The sequence below is a fragment of the Thunnus thynnus genome, chromosome 7 (genome assembly GCF_963924715.1).
Source record: "Thunnus thynnus chromosome 7, fThuThy2.1, whole genome shotgun sequence".
Taxonomy (NCBI): Eukaryota; Metazoa; Chordata; class Actinopteri; order Scombriformes; family Scombridae; genus Thunnus; species Thunnus thynnus.
The window spans coordinates 18,149,008-18,164,847 of NC_089523.1; the positions used below are offsets into that span (position 1 = coordinate 18,149,008).

General features: G+C 39.9%; 1 protein-coding gene across 1 annotated transcript in view; it reads right to left on the reverse strand.

The window, feature by feature from the left end:
- grik4 (glutamate receptor, ionotropic, kainate 4) overlaps positions 1-15,840 on the reverse strand; it is a 303,837-nt gene that overhangs the window by 45,850 nt on the left and 242,147 nt on the right. The window contains exons 10-12 of the mRNA XM_067594699.1: positions 15,467-15,628; positions 11,909-12,061; positions 10,071-10,175 (exon numbers count right to left, since the gene is read on the reverse strand). Of these exons, the coding sequence (XP_067450800.1) occupies positions 10,071-10,175; positions 11,909-12,061; positions 15,467-15,628 (420 nt within the window). The remainder of the gene's footprint in view (positions 1-10,070; positions 10,176-11,908; positions 12,062-15,466; positions 15,629-15,840) is intronic.

Sequence of the window (15,840 nt, forward strand, 5' to 3'; positions counted from 1 at the left end):
CCATCCTGGAGAAAGAATGTTCTTCTGTTGATTTATTATTTAGGCCATCTCAGGTGCTTCTTCATGTAATCCCAGATTGACTCTATGATGTTGAGATCAGGGCTCTGTGGGGGTCATACCATACCATCTATTGCAGGTCTCATCATTCTTCTTGTTGCTGAAAATAGTTCTTTATGACTCTTGCTGTATGCATGGGGTCATTGTCATGTCATTAATAAATTTAGGACCGATCAGACACAGTACTGTATATTGTTTTGGTAAACTCCTATACATATATAAATATATCTATATATATCTACTCCATCTATGTCTTGTTCCAGTAGCCCATTTCTCATCAGGGTGTCCTGGTTCCCCAACACCTGACACAGACCTTGTTGACCTGGGCGACGTCCGAGTCGGTACGACTTTGCAGTTTCACTCGTGCTGAAGTAGGCTAGCAGCATCAAGGACCTTGCCTAAGGGTCAACCACCTCCTAAGGTGGTTGAGAATGACCAAGCAAAGATCCTGTGGGACTTCCAGATCCAGACTGACAAACTGGTGATGGCTAACCAACTGGACAGCGTGTCGATTGACAAACAACAGAAGAAGGCAGTAGTGATAGACGTAGCAATCCCAAGTGACAGCAACATCAGGAAGAAGGAGAACAAGAAGCTCGAAAAATAACAAGGGCTGAAAGAGGAGCTAGAAAAGATGTGAGGAGTAAAGGCAAAAATGGTGCCAGTGGTAATCGGAGCACTGGGGGCTGTGACCCACAAACAGGGAGAGTGGCTCCAGCAGATTCCAGCTACAACATCTGAGGTCTCTGTCCAAAAGAGCAAAGTCCTAGGAACAGCAAAGATACTGCGTAGAACCCTCAAACTCCCAGACCTCTGGTAGAGGACCCGAGCTTGAGGAAGACACAGCACCACCACCACCACCACCCCTCATGGGAGGGGGGTGAGAGGGGGATTAAAAAAATAAAATAATAAAATAAAATATATATATATATATATATATATATATATATATATATACACACACACACACACACACACACACATATATATATATATATTTTTAAAATCATATAGTTAATTTTTCAAAGGTTTTTCCGAGGACCCTTTTGTTAGAGCTCCCATATTGAACTTTCCAGCCTGCCACTGAATGCACCAAGACTGGAATGGTAAAAGTGGACAAACAATTAATACATTTTGGGTTTATCATTCTTAATTCTGTTACATTTGCTATACATTAACCCCTGTCAGACTGCATGTACGGATCATGTGTGTTAGACTTTGGTTTCATGCTCTACCGAGTGTAAGCAGAAAGAAGGACACTGACCCGGAACAAGGCCAGGAGTAAGTGAAAAAACCCGATTTGGTGATATAATCTGTTTTTTTGATAGGTTCACTGTGAAAAACATATGAAATGAGGTGTCTTACATAATGATCTTATATAATGATGTGTTTTCAATATGTACCGTGATTCTGAAAAGCTAAAGGCCTGGCATGAGAGCATCAGACTATCTTTGACAACCAATCTTGTAAAAGGTGTGCACTGATGTAAAGCATAAAAATATCATAATGTCATAAAAACTGGGGAAACCTTGAGGCCCACATAATCAGAAGACTTTCTGAGACAGCTGAGGTCTGCTTTACAAGGAACTGATAGTAGTGAGTTGAATCTCAATTTATAGAAATTAATTGGCAAGTAATTATGTGGAAATTTGCATTTTGGTTATGCTAATTAAATTCTAAACAGAGGGTTGTAAAACATGCATTTGATGGTGGATTGACGTTCTGGTGATGTCGTAAGAAAACTCTGAGCTTAGAGAGGAAACTCCTTGGGTGTTTGCCTAAAAAAGGGAGAGAAAATACTGTTTCTCTTGCCTGGAAAGTGCGCGAACTAGGAAGAGCGGTAACTCTTTGCCTGAGGGTCCCTTTTGGGCGAGGCCCAATAAAAGCACTGAGTGAGTTTGGAATTCATTGCCAAGGCGTCAAGTCCTCGTAAATATCTTTGAGCAAGCTGGTGTGTGTAATGAGTGTATGGGATTTTCTTGATTAAGTAGGTTTTTGGAGGGTTTCCTTCCTCTCCTTGCATGTTTGTGTGTTGTTTAGAACAATTAGATTATACATTGTATAATTATGATTGTGACAGGATCATATGAGAAAGCTGCTGTATGAATCAAAGTCCCACCCACGGGTCATCTCATGAACAAATTATATGGAAGCAATAGAGTAGGAAAGTGGAAAGAAAAGCAGAATAGACACACACACACACACTTTCTCCAGAACAGGACACATACACTGGAGTTGTGCTGGAAAATATAAGAGAACAAATACAGTACATCTGCCAACTAGTATGTTTCGGGGCACACAGCATGATGAGCTTGGCTTCATAACAACAGCACTACCAACCGAGAGTTGGTAGGGGGGAGGCGGCCCCACACAACATGTTCACTCATAGGCTCCAGCATTACTGCTTTCTTTAGCCTAACTGTCTCCACTTTGGAGGCTGTCTTGAATCTGTCAACCTGCTGTGCACAACCACAAACCTCTCATCCTCTCACATTTTCCGTCTTTTCCCCTCTACCTCGCTGTACCTGTCCCCTCCCTCCCTCCCTCACATTGCAGCAGTGGAGAGAAACTGAATTGAGTGCATCTGCATCCGCAGCAGTGGGGGCAGCTAGAGTAATAGTGTTCTCAGAGACAGGGTGGTAGCAAAGAAAAGGGGAAGGGAAGAAAAAGGCAGATTGCCGTAATAAACATAGGAGCAGCGCTGACAGGAAAAATATAAATCCAATAGAAAAGAGAAAGAAATTGAACGAGCACATTCACCCTTTAACTGGAGGAAGTCTTGTGTAAATAACACAGCTCAAATCATTTCATGCAAATTGAAGTGGTGCCCATGCAGTACAGTATGTGCATATCCAAGAGAGTGCAAGGATGTGTGTGTGTGTGTCTAACATATTCCAGGCACTCAGCATTGCCTCTGATACAGGAAAGCAGATGAAGATAAAAAAGGTCTCCCCTTACTTCACCTCCTTGGCTCCACCTCTAAAGACCTTGACACAAGGACACCTGGGGACTAAGGTTTATTAAAAAGTGCAATCTGGCTGTAAATGTTCAAATGATAATTCAGGAAATTGGACAGGATGTACTTGGTCAGGTCTGGATGATTTAACAGTTTATTGATGATCTCTTCAAAGAGATTCACCATGGAGGCAAATGCACAGAAATGAGAACATGGGACTGAAACATGTGGCAGGAAGACACCATTAAAAAAATCAATATACAAGGTTAAAGAAAGTGTAGTGCAACCAAGAATCATGTTTATTTACATCAGAGGAACAATTGGTTTGAGATGTGGCTGCCACTGCTGAATAGAATTAATAGAGGAAATGAGGCAAAATAATCAAAATGAATTTGATTGCGCTGTTGAACATGGCTAGATTATTTTCTACCTGAGGTAGGAAGCTAATCAGTTCTTTGTATTTAGGCAATTCACTTCTAATACTGCAGCAAATGTAATCTACCTTGATGAGGAATGAGTTAGGACACTTGCTTTCTATTTCAGTAAATCTGCCAGGGGTAGTTTGGGTAGCTTGTTCATTCGTCTAGGGAGGGATTTCTATTACTTCAGGAATAGAAAAAAAACATTTTCAAGTTATGTTGAGGGGATCTCAATTTTGCACAATAATTCCATATCAGGGGAGCAGAATTTTAAGATGGGATGAAATAAGCTGAGAACGAAATGTGCAGCTTCACAGACAACTGGTACAACTGAGTCCAAGTCACTATAAGATGTCTAAAATTCATTCTTCTTTGACCTCTGTTTTATGGCTATGGCAGTTTGAAGCTGAGTAACCACCAACCTTGTGAGCTTCATAAACACAGGATGTCAGAGCCGAATCTATTCATGAGCATCAGATTTTGTAAATCACCTGTGGACTTGATAATGAGAACAATTTGCTCTAAGTTGGCTGCCATGTCCTGCTGTAACCTACTCAAAACCTACTCGCTGCTCTGTACCCTCTTCCAGTGACTCCAACTGACTCTTTAACTAAATATTTCTCTCTTTCCCTGCTGTTTCTCTCTCTTCTCTTTCTCATGTGGTTTTTATTCCAAAGCCTTGATTAAGAGCCTCTATTATAAAACTTAATTAGTGATTCTCCTCTCTGCAGGAACTGGCCAAGACTGTTTGCAGCCCAGCAACCCCCTGCAATGCACAGAGATGCAGGCGTGTGCATGTAGTATGTACAAACACATATACACACACACATACACAAAGACAGAGAAATACACGAATGCAGCTTACATAGCACCCTCTCTCTGGCACTCACACACAACATAGCCTAGCGCTGTAACAGGCAACAGCTTGCCTCCCCCAAACTGCAATAATTACTCATTTTACAGCTTCTTCCAATTAGCAGGCGTGCTGCTGTCAATGAGCTCCATGCAGAAAATGATGGCCTGTCAAGGGAGGCCAGGGGCTGCAAAGAGGCTGGTCTGCTCTGTCAGTATGGTGTGTTGCTGCGGTTTGGTTGGCTGGCAGGCTGCAGTTTGTTTGTTTTGGAAGAGACTTGTGCCTCTGCTAAACATGCATAGATGGCGATAGGCTTGTCGTGTGCGATTGTGTGCAGAGCCAAGAAGCAGGCAGTGGGGGCTGGCACCAACCCCATCAGTGCTCGCACATAAACACTGACACACACAGTGTAAACATAGAAACCATGCATGCATATACACATACTGTGAGCTGATGTCAGATAGATCAGTCAGCAGTGCCACAGCTGCCACAGCCTCGCATCAGAATAAAGTGACAACAGCTCTAATACTTCTGATCCCCCGAACAGAAAATGTGGTAATCTATTCTAGCAACAAGGGTGTGAGTTGGGAAACTGCTCCGTCTTTTGATGTTCCTGGAGAGGGGAAAGCAGGCTGTGCTTTCAGAGGAACAGGTTGAGTTATATTAGCCATTTATACGTATCCAGAATGATACTGTTTTACAGCATACCCCTGGTGTTCACACCATCTGGAGAGTATACATTCAGAAACATGCTCACACTCGCACACACAAGCCAAGATAGCTCCTGTTAGACACCTTTATCTAAGTCATTACACTGGGCTCGTGAATAGACGTAGCAAAAGGATATAGAGGATTATAGCCTATTCCCTTAAAATAATATGATTAGTCATTTCAATGAGAAACAGCAGTGAAGGTCAGTACTGTTGCCTTTAGTATGAAGTGTAGTGACAGCTAAAATAGCGCATGTAAGAAATACTGTTTTACTGGTTCTAGTTTTATAGTTTTGTCTTTTTTCTTTCTGTCCAATTTGTCTCCTGCACGCCCTTTCTGTCTCATTTACTTTATGCTTGTCATCCTATTGTCCCCTTCCCTCATCTATCTTTTCCTTCTCTCTCCATCCTCCCTCTGTGGAGTGTTGTTGGTTACAGGTGCCAGTGGTGCCTCGGCCAGAGCACGGATAATGCCATGCCAACTTCTTACACCATTATCATTGGTCTACCTGGCTGCCAACACAGGAGCAGCTGGGAAATTTACTTTGCCTGCCAAAACTGAACAAATACAGATGATTGCGTAATGTAGCCCCATACTACTAATAATAATAAGTTTATTTATATAACACTTTTTAAAACACACAGTTACAAAGTGCTTCTGAATCATCATCTGAAATGGTTGTTTTAAAGCTTCAAGCGATTACTGGAATTTTGCTTTTATGTTACGTTTACGTATTTATAGTGCTTCAGAGGGGTCAATTTCAGAGATTAGTATAGCAGCGATTAAGTTTGCATCAGACATTTGGTTCAAATGCACAGAAATAAATAAAGCACATTGTCTAGTTTTATGGTTTAATGTTCTGAATGGAGAGCATCAATAATATAAAGACTATTCCACATTTGAGCAGCTACACTGGCAAAATCCAAATAAGTTTTTAATTGAGTGTTTGGACAGTTATCAGCTGCTGCTTCGAAGACCTAAAAGTCTTTATAGTTTTGGAATTATATTTTACTTTACAGGAGCCTGACCAGGTAAACACATTGTATGTCAACAGTAAAATTTTACATCCATCCTAAAGATGATTGGAATCCAAGGACAAGAGTCTGTAACTGGTGTTATGTGGTTGCTTTGTTTTGTTTTTCATTAGATCCTTACTGCAGAGCCCTGGACAAGCTGGAACTGAACCAGTGCAAACTCCGCTTCACTTTAACTGTACTTTCACTGACTTACTCCAAATCCTTACTGCTTAAACACAACCAATGCTTAATATTCTAGTCAGAGCTGATAGTTACATCAAAGACGCAAAGGCAAAGACTGGTGCTTTTTACTCATTAAGACAGACAGACAGATAGATCTATAGGTATATATATGTATGTATGTATAGACAGATAGATGTGTGAAAATGCCTGACAGAAATTCAATTTGTTCAATTTGCTGCGGACTGTTGGAACCCCCGAGGAGCTGACGGTCAGGCGATCTATAGTGCAGCCACAGGGCTTGAGATGAGGGGATGGTGGGTGCTACCAAATAAGGAAAGAGAGGGTGGAGAAGTGGAAGTGGGCAACTGTGCCATACAACATGCCTCAATCTTCTTCTCTTCTTCAGAAAGTGTTGGATGTAAGTTGATGGAAGGTGCTCTTTGGTCTTCACAGGTTGAATTGTGAATGAAAGACCTGTGCTATGGATTTACTGGCTAGACACAGTGTGGGAGTTGTAAGTTATGAGGCTACTACTCTATTTTAACCAAACAAAAGACCTGAACTATCAACGTGTCATGTGTTGATGTGCAAATATTCTGCTTAAACTCTACGTGTGCAGGTTTAAGTGCGTATGTGTGTGTGTGGGCAGTGAGCCATCTTTCTAATCTCTGCCAAGGCCCTCACACATCCAACGTCTGCCTGGCCGAAGCTGCCCCAACCCAACAGCATGTGGGAGGTGTTAGTCAACAAAACAAACTACTCCCCATCCTGTCCCCCGTCTAACACCTTGCCTCTCCCTATTAACATAACTGGCAGGGCTGCTTTATAATACTTCTGGTTGAAATGATCACATTAGGCCTGATAGCATTATCCTTCTGCTTGACTGGCCCAGTGCCAGTATAAAAAGGGGGTATGGGGAGACACAGACAAGGTTAATAAAGGCAGATGGGCAACTGTCTGACTCTTTTACCGGTTGCTTAGGTAAGATTTTTCTCTCACACAGGCAGGAAATCAATCAATCTCTTCATGGAGATCAACACAACCGAAAGGATCAAATGGTTTAAAACAGAAACTCAGTTATTCCTCTGTGTACCTTCAAACTGTCTGTGTCATAACAGAATAACAACAACTACTTAAAATGCTGTAGATAAGAAACCACAATACAGCTACAGTATCTGCTGCAGTAGAGTGGTGACAGTTTGTTGGATTATGGACAAGTTAATAACCATCATAAATAATGCAGCACTGACAGAAAAACACAATAGTCAGGGCAGCAGGGAAATGCACAGTATAGCTGTCAGGGTGAAAGACAGGTATTTCCAGGGGAAATACTTTGCATTCTTTGATACTGCAAAATGAAAAAGCAGAAACTTAAAGGATTACAGTTATCGGTTTACATCAAGCATGAGGTCTTAAGATGAATATTAAGTCCAGGCATTTATAGAAAACAGATTTTAAGAGCAATCTGTATAATAGGAGCACACAGCATCGACTACTGTCTGTGCTACTCACTCATAATAGGACACAAATAAAGATGCCAGTTGATAAAAAGAGGAATGTATTTGATTTTGTTAGACAAAAGGTAAGAGGCAGATGTTCTCTTGATTGCTTTTGTGTTTGTATTTATGTACTGTGTGTTCATAGAAAAGCCTTGACGCTTACTGAAAGTGTCTCAGTTCACGTCTCAAAACCACACTAAAGCTTAACGTATGCTTCGTCGCTAACACTTAACAGTGGTCTTTTTACATAAATGACCAATTTTCTTCAACTGTTGCAGTTCATATCGTTTACTTAACTGTCAAACACATGTAAAGTTTTGTAACGTCACAGACAATATCAGAGACTGTTGTGCAGTGTGATTGGAAAGGGTTTTGACAAGGAGCAACTCACCACTTCTTCAAACACTGGCAGAAGTAATGGGAAAACATTTTTTTTTTTTTTTTTACTATTTTTTACTTCATTCTCTGAATTTTTCCCACCACTTGGTTCAACAATACAGTCTTATTTTTGTTCCAATTCCACAGTACAGAGATATCACACATCCTGCGATATCTGTCACATCAATGTACAAAATGGAAACGTTAGCCATTTTTGTGGCTCATATGAAAGATGCTATCTTTATAAATATTCTGAAACCTAGGGTTACCTGACTCTAACCACAAAAGTAAACACGACCACAGCCAGATTCTTCATCCTGATGCAGACCTCTATCTCTCAGCTATTTAAGGCTTCTTCTACTTTGGTGCTGATGCTTCCCTTTGATCTCATTTTTGCCTTACATCCATTACTCACATACAACCTATATTTTTTACCTGAGAGATCAACTGCAGATTTTAGCTGTTGATGACTGCTCAGCTCCACTGGAGCATTTAGAGAGACTGTTGATGGATGGGAGAGTTTTCCCTGGCCAGTCTGGGATTTGAGGTGGTGATGTTCTTGTCTATCTGACTCTCTATTGACCTGGTCACTGCTTCCTAATATGGGGTTCAAGAATCACCAGTTGTCCTTCAAAGGGCTCTCAGTAATCTGTACAATACTTTAATTTTACGTTTATCTTCATATTTACACACTATTACAGTGGGAGAATGTACTGGGTTATCAAATCACTCATACAGTATCTAACAACAGGTCCTCAAACAGCATTTCTTGGAATCAGATTTTAGAGATCCATTATCTAATGCTTGTCCAATTGTGGGTCCTTGACATGAAGCATTGGGAGCCTGATACTGCACATATGGTACATAGTACAAGAGCACCAACAGTTCAGCTATCCAGTCATTAAAAGGGCAATACTCTGAGCTTCTCAAAGCCTCTTGTCAATTACATTTCATTACTGACTATTTTCAGGCTTTGTAATCCTGGTAAATGTGTTTAATCTACAAAAAAATTGAAAAGCAATTTGAAACTGTTTTCCCTGGTGTGAAACTCAGGCAAAGAAATGTCAGGGGAGACTTCTTTCAGTAATGGCGCAGGGTAGTTCACTGAACAAAGTTTGGGTTCGGATTGAAATGCCTCATGGTGTCTACATGAGAAATATTTCCACTAAACCAGAGAGCACAACAAGACTGCTTGTTCAGGGAGCTTGAAAATTCCAGCATACACTGAGGCACAACTGGAGTGACTGGTATTGATCAATACCACCCATAAATCCCTGCTGATATACTGGAGTCATTTGGTGCAACGAGATAGCAAAAATATTACTAATTGTTTCTTTACTCTATAATGAATCATGGTGGTGAAGTTTCAGTCACAGCAAATACGACACAGTGCTCCAGTCACCTTTAAATCTGTACTGAATATTTATACAAAATGACTAAATGAGATGCCTGTAGAAATAAAACAGCAAACACTGACCAGTTTTGACATATCTTTTAACCAATACTTAGTCTCTGTGAACACATGCTTCTTTGAACCTTCAAATAGGTATCCCTGATATTAAACTTTGGCCTCTAGCACCCCAACATTTCTACTGGTAGGATAATGTGGATTATTTCACCAAAGGATGTCAACTGAGCAAGTGTTATCTCAGCTCCCTGATGTACGATCCAACTTGAGTTTCATCACTGCTATAAGGACAACTGTAACATTTGCCAGAGGTAGTACCCTACTGGGATCAGGACTATGCCTGAGAGCTTTGTGTTCAGCAATAATAGTCATATTTAGCCTGAGTCTATCTTAAGAGAAAAATGGAGGAATCTGTGTGAGTCACTTCAGAAATACTACATTATTTATGTAAATTCTTCTCATACTGAACCAGTGACATTGACTTTATGCTATAGCTAGGCTGTACTGATGTTGTCTGCAGCCATAGCATGTGATTAGATTGAAGACAGATGATATTCACATCAGATTTGTAAGACTTGGAGTTACTTTACCTGCCTTAGGCCTTCCTTGCTGTTCTGCATGATCCTCAGGGCGTAGTTGGACCGCTGGCCTTTGCTGTTGAATTCAATGTGGCCTGTTAGACCTTCCAATTCTACCTATCCAACACAGAAACAGCAACACGTCAAAGGTCTCACCAATAAATCCTGCCAGTTTCCCTCTCAGCAGCACCTGTTATGAATATGACTGGAGACTACATTAGCAGTACTGGCTCAGTACTCAGCCTTTTGAAATATGCCAAATTTAGAATAATAATATGAAGACGAGGTCGTAATATCTCCAATTTACATCAAAATAGAAGAGCCATTACTCACTGAGAAAGACAAACAGTCTGATATCGAACACATGTCACATTTAAGTATTTTGATAGCCCAATCACTTACAGCCATTTCTCCCTAATAGGAAAACACATTTTATTCACTGACAGCTCATCTTTATCTCCCCTCCTCTATTGTCTCTCAGTGTAATGTAGAGATGAGATAAACTGACCTAGTGGAAAGGGAGTATAACTTTAAAGAAGATGAGAGATCAGACTACACATTATTATCTGTCAGTGAAAATATCTTGGCTCTAAAACATCCAATTAACAGGCAGAAAGTAATGAATATCTCAATAAGCTCAACCATCTGACATTATCTAATTAGTGCTGTTTCCTGCCCTTTGTGTTGCTGCAAGTTGGTGGGTAAAAAACAGAGCGACAAAAAACCCACAAAAAATTTCTAATTTAAAGGAATAATTTTTGTGAAATACTCTTTATCACGTTCATGGCGACAGTTAGAGAAGATGGATACCATTTTTATGTCTGTCCTTTAGATATGAAGCTACAGCCAGCAGCTGGTTAGCTTTGCTTAGCATAAAGACTGGAAACAGGGGTCACAGCTAGCCTTCCAGCACCTCTAAAGCTCCAAGGCTCATTAATTAACACATTATATCTTATTTGTTTAATGTGTACAAATAACAAAATGTAAAAATGGCAATTTGTAGCATTACGGAGGATTAAGTGCCGGACTATCTCCTTGCAAGGAAATTGACCTTGTAGAGTCTTGTTGTCACCATGACCCCATTTACACCTGGCAGTAACATGAAATCTGAATCTGAATATCCTTTCAGTGTAAGGAAAAATGCGTGTTAATGAAAGTTGTAAATGCACTCATTGTGATCAGAATGCGCTTGGTTCTTGCAAAGAAAATCCACCTAGCGAATTGAAAGGTCACCTCACTCTGCCTCTTCCTGCTAGCTTAAGCAAGCCTAGCAAAAGCTATAATTAGCAGTGGTAGCTATTAGTCTTCCCTCTGAAAAAATGAATGATGGCCATCCAAGGAAGTGCTTCTCTTGGAACGCACCATGTTTGTTGACAAGTCCGTCAGCCCTGCCTATCTAATTTGCGTATTGAGATAAGATCACAATGTGGGTAGAATCAAGATAACAAGAGTGCTTATTAATGCTAGGTGCAAATTCAAAGCTCTTGGATCAGATTGCATTATCCAGATAATGCATCCAGATGCACATAACCTTGCCGTTAAACTACAAGTTTTTTTTGACAACAGCAAACAATAACAAGATACAATGTATTAATTATTGCACTTTAGAGGTGCTGGTAAGCACATTTTGTTACCTTTGGACAGCTGTTTCTGTTTCCCCCTAAGCTTTGTTGGGTGTAGCTTAATTTTTAATGGACAGACTTGAGAGTGGTATCGATTTTCTCATCTACTGTAGCTCTCTGCAAAGAAGCAGATAAGCATATTTCCCAAAATGTCAAACTATTCCTTTAAGGTATGTAAAGGCCATTACTGTGGTCTATTTTTATCACGTCCATCAGAGGCAATCTTACCATCCTCAGGTAATTCATGAGACTGGTGCCATGCTCCCAGATCTTGGAGGACTTGCAGGAGAGCTGACTGGCGCCAACGTTCTGGCTACGGTTCAACTCCTGGACCGCCGCCACCACCGCGTATACCGCATCAAAGAGCAGAGCTGAGGAGAGCTGCAGAGGGAGAGGGAGGGAAGAAGGTGAATACACACACACACACACACACACACACACACACACACACAAAGCTGCAAAAAAAACTCAAAGCACACAAACTGCAAGTGTAACATGTCAGTAGCTGGCAGTCAGTGAGGGGTTAACCCATCCCTGGAGTGGCAGTGAGATTATTCCATTAGATCATTAGAAAGACTCTGATCTGCTGACAGCGTTGAAAACCATCTCTCTCCGTCTCTCCGAGAGACTCTGTCCTTCCTACTCTTATCCCCAATGAAGCTGGCACACCCTGACCATCCCAATTACCGCCTGTCTCTCTCAGCCGGGGCCAGAAACAGTGGGAGAGGCAGCTTTTCCTCTCATCTCTCCTGTACAAACAGCCTCATCCTCACTACCACTGCATCCCGCTATGTACATTTGATTAAAATGCATGATGCCCCACATTAGAAACCAGAGGAGAGTCTGAGCTTCACTGTTGTACATCTGTGTAATAGAACTACAGATGAAATGGCCCTGATGTTCGGTGGATATTGATACAGCGTTGAGAGTGATTGTAAATTTTGGAGTCCAAAGAGGAGTACAATAGGCCATTAAACTGCAAAACTGTAATGTATTACCACCTTGAAATGGCTAACATAATTGGTGGATTGCACATTAAGAGCAATATGGTGCAGACAAACAGCCTGTGAAGACATTACAACCACGAGTCGATGCTTTTTCAGGTTTGACATATTGGAATAGTGTCTTGGTGGTTGGAACAGATAAAGTCAAATTGTTCAGCAAGTCAGCATCAAAAAGTGTATGACAAAATGTTACAACAGCATTTCTGATTATACTCCACTCGTATCTATTAATATCTTCGACATGAAGCTAATAACGTCATGGCATTTATTCATCTTTGTTCCACTTTATCTGAAATCTCTCTTGCTATCTCTCCCTTGCTTTGCTCAGTATCTTTTACTGTAGCATAAAGAGTAGATAGTATCAAGTATCAGCAAATTAATATTATATGACTCGTAAAACAGGTCTAGACCTTTATAAATTTTATTCGTATCTTAGAATAAATTCTGGATAGGAAAGAAATGTTCTTGTAAGAGCCACTAAGTTGTTCAAATGAGTGGTTCTTGTATGAGACCCACTCTCAGCGATATGCAAAATTACACTGAAAGGGACCGTAAAATAATAATAAATTACTACTGGGGATGTGTAAGGTTTGCATTTTTAATAAGCCAGTGTTAATTAGCAAATGTCAACTCTAGACTAAAGAGGCCTGCGTTTGTTCTCAAAAACTCAATCTGTAAATGTTTTGTTGTCCTGAGCTTCACTTCACAGACATCAGTGACAGTTTTTCTACATTATTTTTGACCCGTAACCATTTCCACTCGAGCCCCTCTATCACAGATGTACTCCATTTGTGTGCCAGCATGAGATGCTCTCACTATTTCGGGCCTCTTTTACAAAATATAATATATAACTAAAACCTTTCAGCATGTGGTTTTATTTGATCTTTTCTAACATAAATACAGTCACATACTGTGTACTGTCTAATATTTTAGTCTCAAATAAAGATAAGAATTATATGAATTGAATTTTCTCACATTCACTTATTTTAGTCTGCATGGCTCAAGTCTTTATCTTAAAATGCATTAAATGCCTGAGCTCTACACATGCAAAGAGGTCAGTTGTATGCGTTTGTTGTATATATGAGCCCCACAGTTACATTTCCTCCAGACCTAATTACTGTTAATGAAAAGACAGTATATTATCTATGTGCATGTCTAAATGAGTTAATCATTTTCTTGCACTGCCGTCATCAGCCTTTATTGTCTCTAGTTATTAGCTAATTAGTCACAAGTCCTGATTGCCATGAGCTCTGAAGTATCCGAGTGACCTGCTGTGAGCACAATACAACATTTTTTCATGCGTTCAAACTATTCTTAACCTGTTTCACCACCCAGCTTGTGTGAAACAGAAGGGGCTCATGGGTGTATGTATGAGCGTGTTTGTTTCCTTTTTTTGCTGTCTCTTAACTTCAAACAGAGAGAGGGATTCATTCATTAATTAACTTTACTGAATATCTGGTTCCTGATGAAGCCCTTAAGAAAAAGAAGCGAACAGTGGCTGCTTTTTGCACCTATATGTGTTATTCTTGATGGTTATTACTGTATTTGTTAGCAGTTATCTCTAATTATTCATGTTTTAAGGAAAAGGACTTCTCAAAAGTTATACAATTTTTATTTTCATTACTTTTTTGAGCTAAAATATTTCAGTTAGACTAAACATTTGTGTTCATAATTGTGTGTATGACCATGTAGAGATTTTACTGACGGTCATATTCATTTCCATTACTGTCATTAATATAGATACTTTTTTCAGTATAAGATATATAGACATGTGAAATTATACTGTAAGCTTCAGCAGAGTGGTTAGTTTCAAAACAAATAAATTATAGAAAACAATATTTAAATAAGATGTGTGTGAAATTATACAGTGAACTTTCCTTTACTGGTCACTGAGAGCAGGAATTCAATTTAAGAGCTGGTGAAGTTCATCTTCTTACTCTTGCTGTTTTTATGAGTGACACTTCTGGACAAATGGGTGAGAGTGTGGTTGTCAGATAATACTCATAAATTTAGTTCCCATAAACAAGTGGTCATTACGAAGAGGTGACACTCATAATGTTTATGCAGGTCATTTATGACATCTTACTTGCTGAATTTCAGGCATAATATTCAGACGAGCATGTCTCTTGAAATGAGTAAGAGAAAGTGAAGATAAGAATACAAAATGTTCTTGCATGAGGCCCATTATTTATGTCGAGTATGGTTGTCTGAAATGTACAAAACTGTTGAGCAGGCACCGGAATAAAACAAATAAAAAAGCAACAGTCTTCAGTAATTCATATGTAAACAGTAACTTGGTGATTTGAGGTTGTTTTGAAGTCATTCATTCACATATGCAGAGTACACTACGTTAAATGTTGAGCTACAGACGCTGTTTAGATGAGAACAGTGGATGATTTAGGGAGGTGCTGTGAAGGTAAGCTACTCTTTTGCTCTGCATTTTCCTCTGAAGCAAATTTAACAAGGAAAATTCCATTATAAATATAATAAGGAGGGTGCCAAACGCTGTTAATGAGTTGTCTGGGAAACAGCAACTGCCTAAAGCAACACCTGCAATTACGGCAGTTAGCTGGATAAATATCCCTGTATATTTCATAGGCGTTTTTGTTTCTTAGTGACTTTAGTTGGAGAGCTTGACATGCAGCACTATTCTGGAGGAGTAATAACCCGAGAGGAGTTTGCACTTGGTAAGGATAATAAATATATGGGTTCATCCATTACTCTTACATGAGTGACCTTGGTCTTCACTGTGTGTGATCGTGTGTAAGATGTGTGAACTAACCGGGGTGCCAGCAAAGGGTGCATGGTCACAGTTCTCTTGCCAGGAGCGGTTGAGGCTTAGCACAAAATCCTGGAAGAATGGATGAGTTTTGTTGAAAACTGAAAAACCAACTATGTTGACTCGTTGGTCGGCCACGTCGTCCAGTCGGAGTAAAGAGAATTCCTGTAGGGCAAAATGAGAAAGAGACAGGCAGAAAGAGATTATTAGGTAAATGTAGCTGTCATATTCTGCCATAATCTGCCATAATCTACATTAAATAACACCAAATGATATACTGAATTATTGTCAAGTGAATAATTATCTTTCATTTAGTTTTCATTGACTTTCATTATTCCAGCTGATTGACATGAGAAAGCTGCAGCATTTTGTTCATC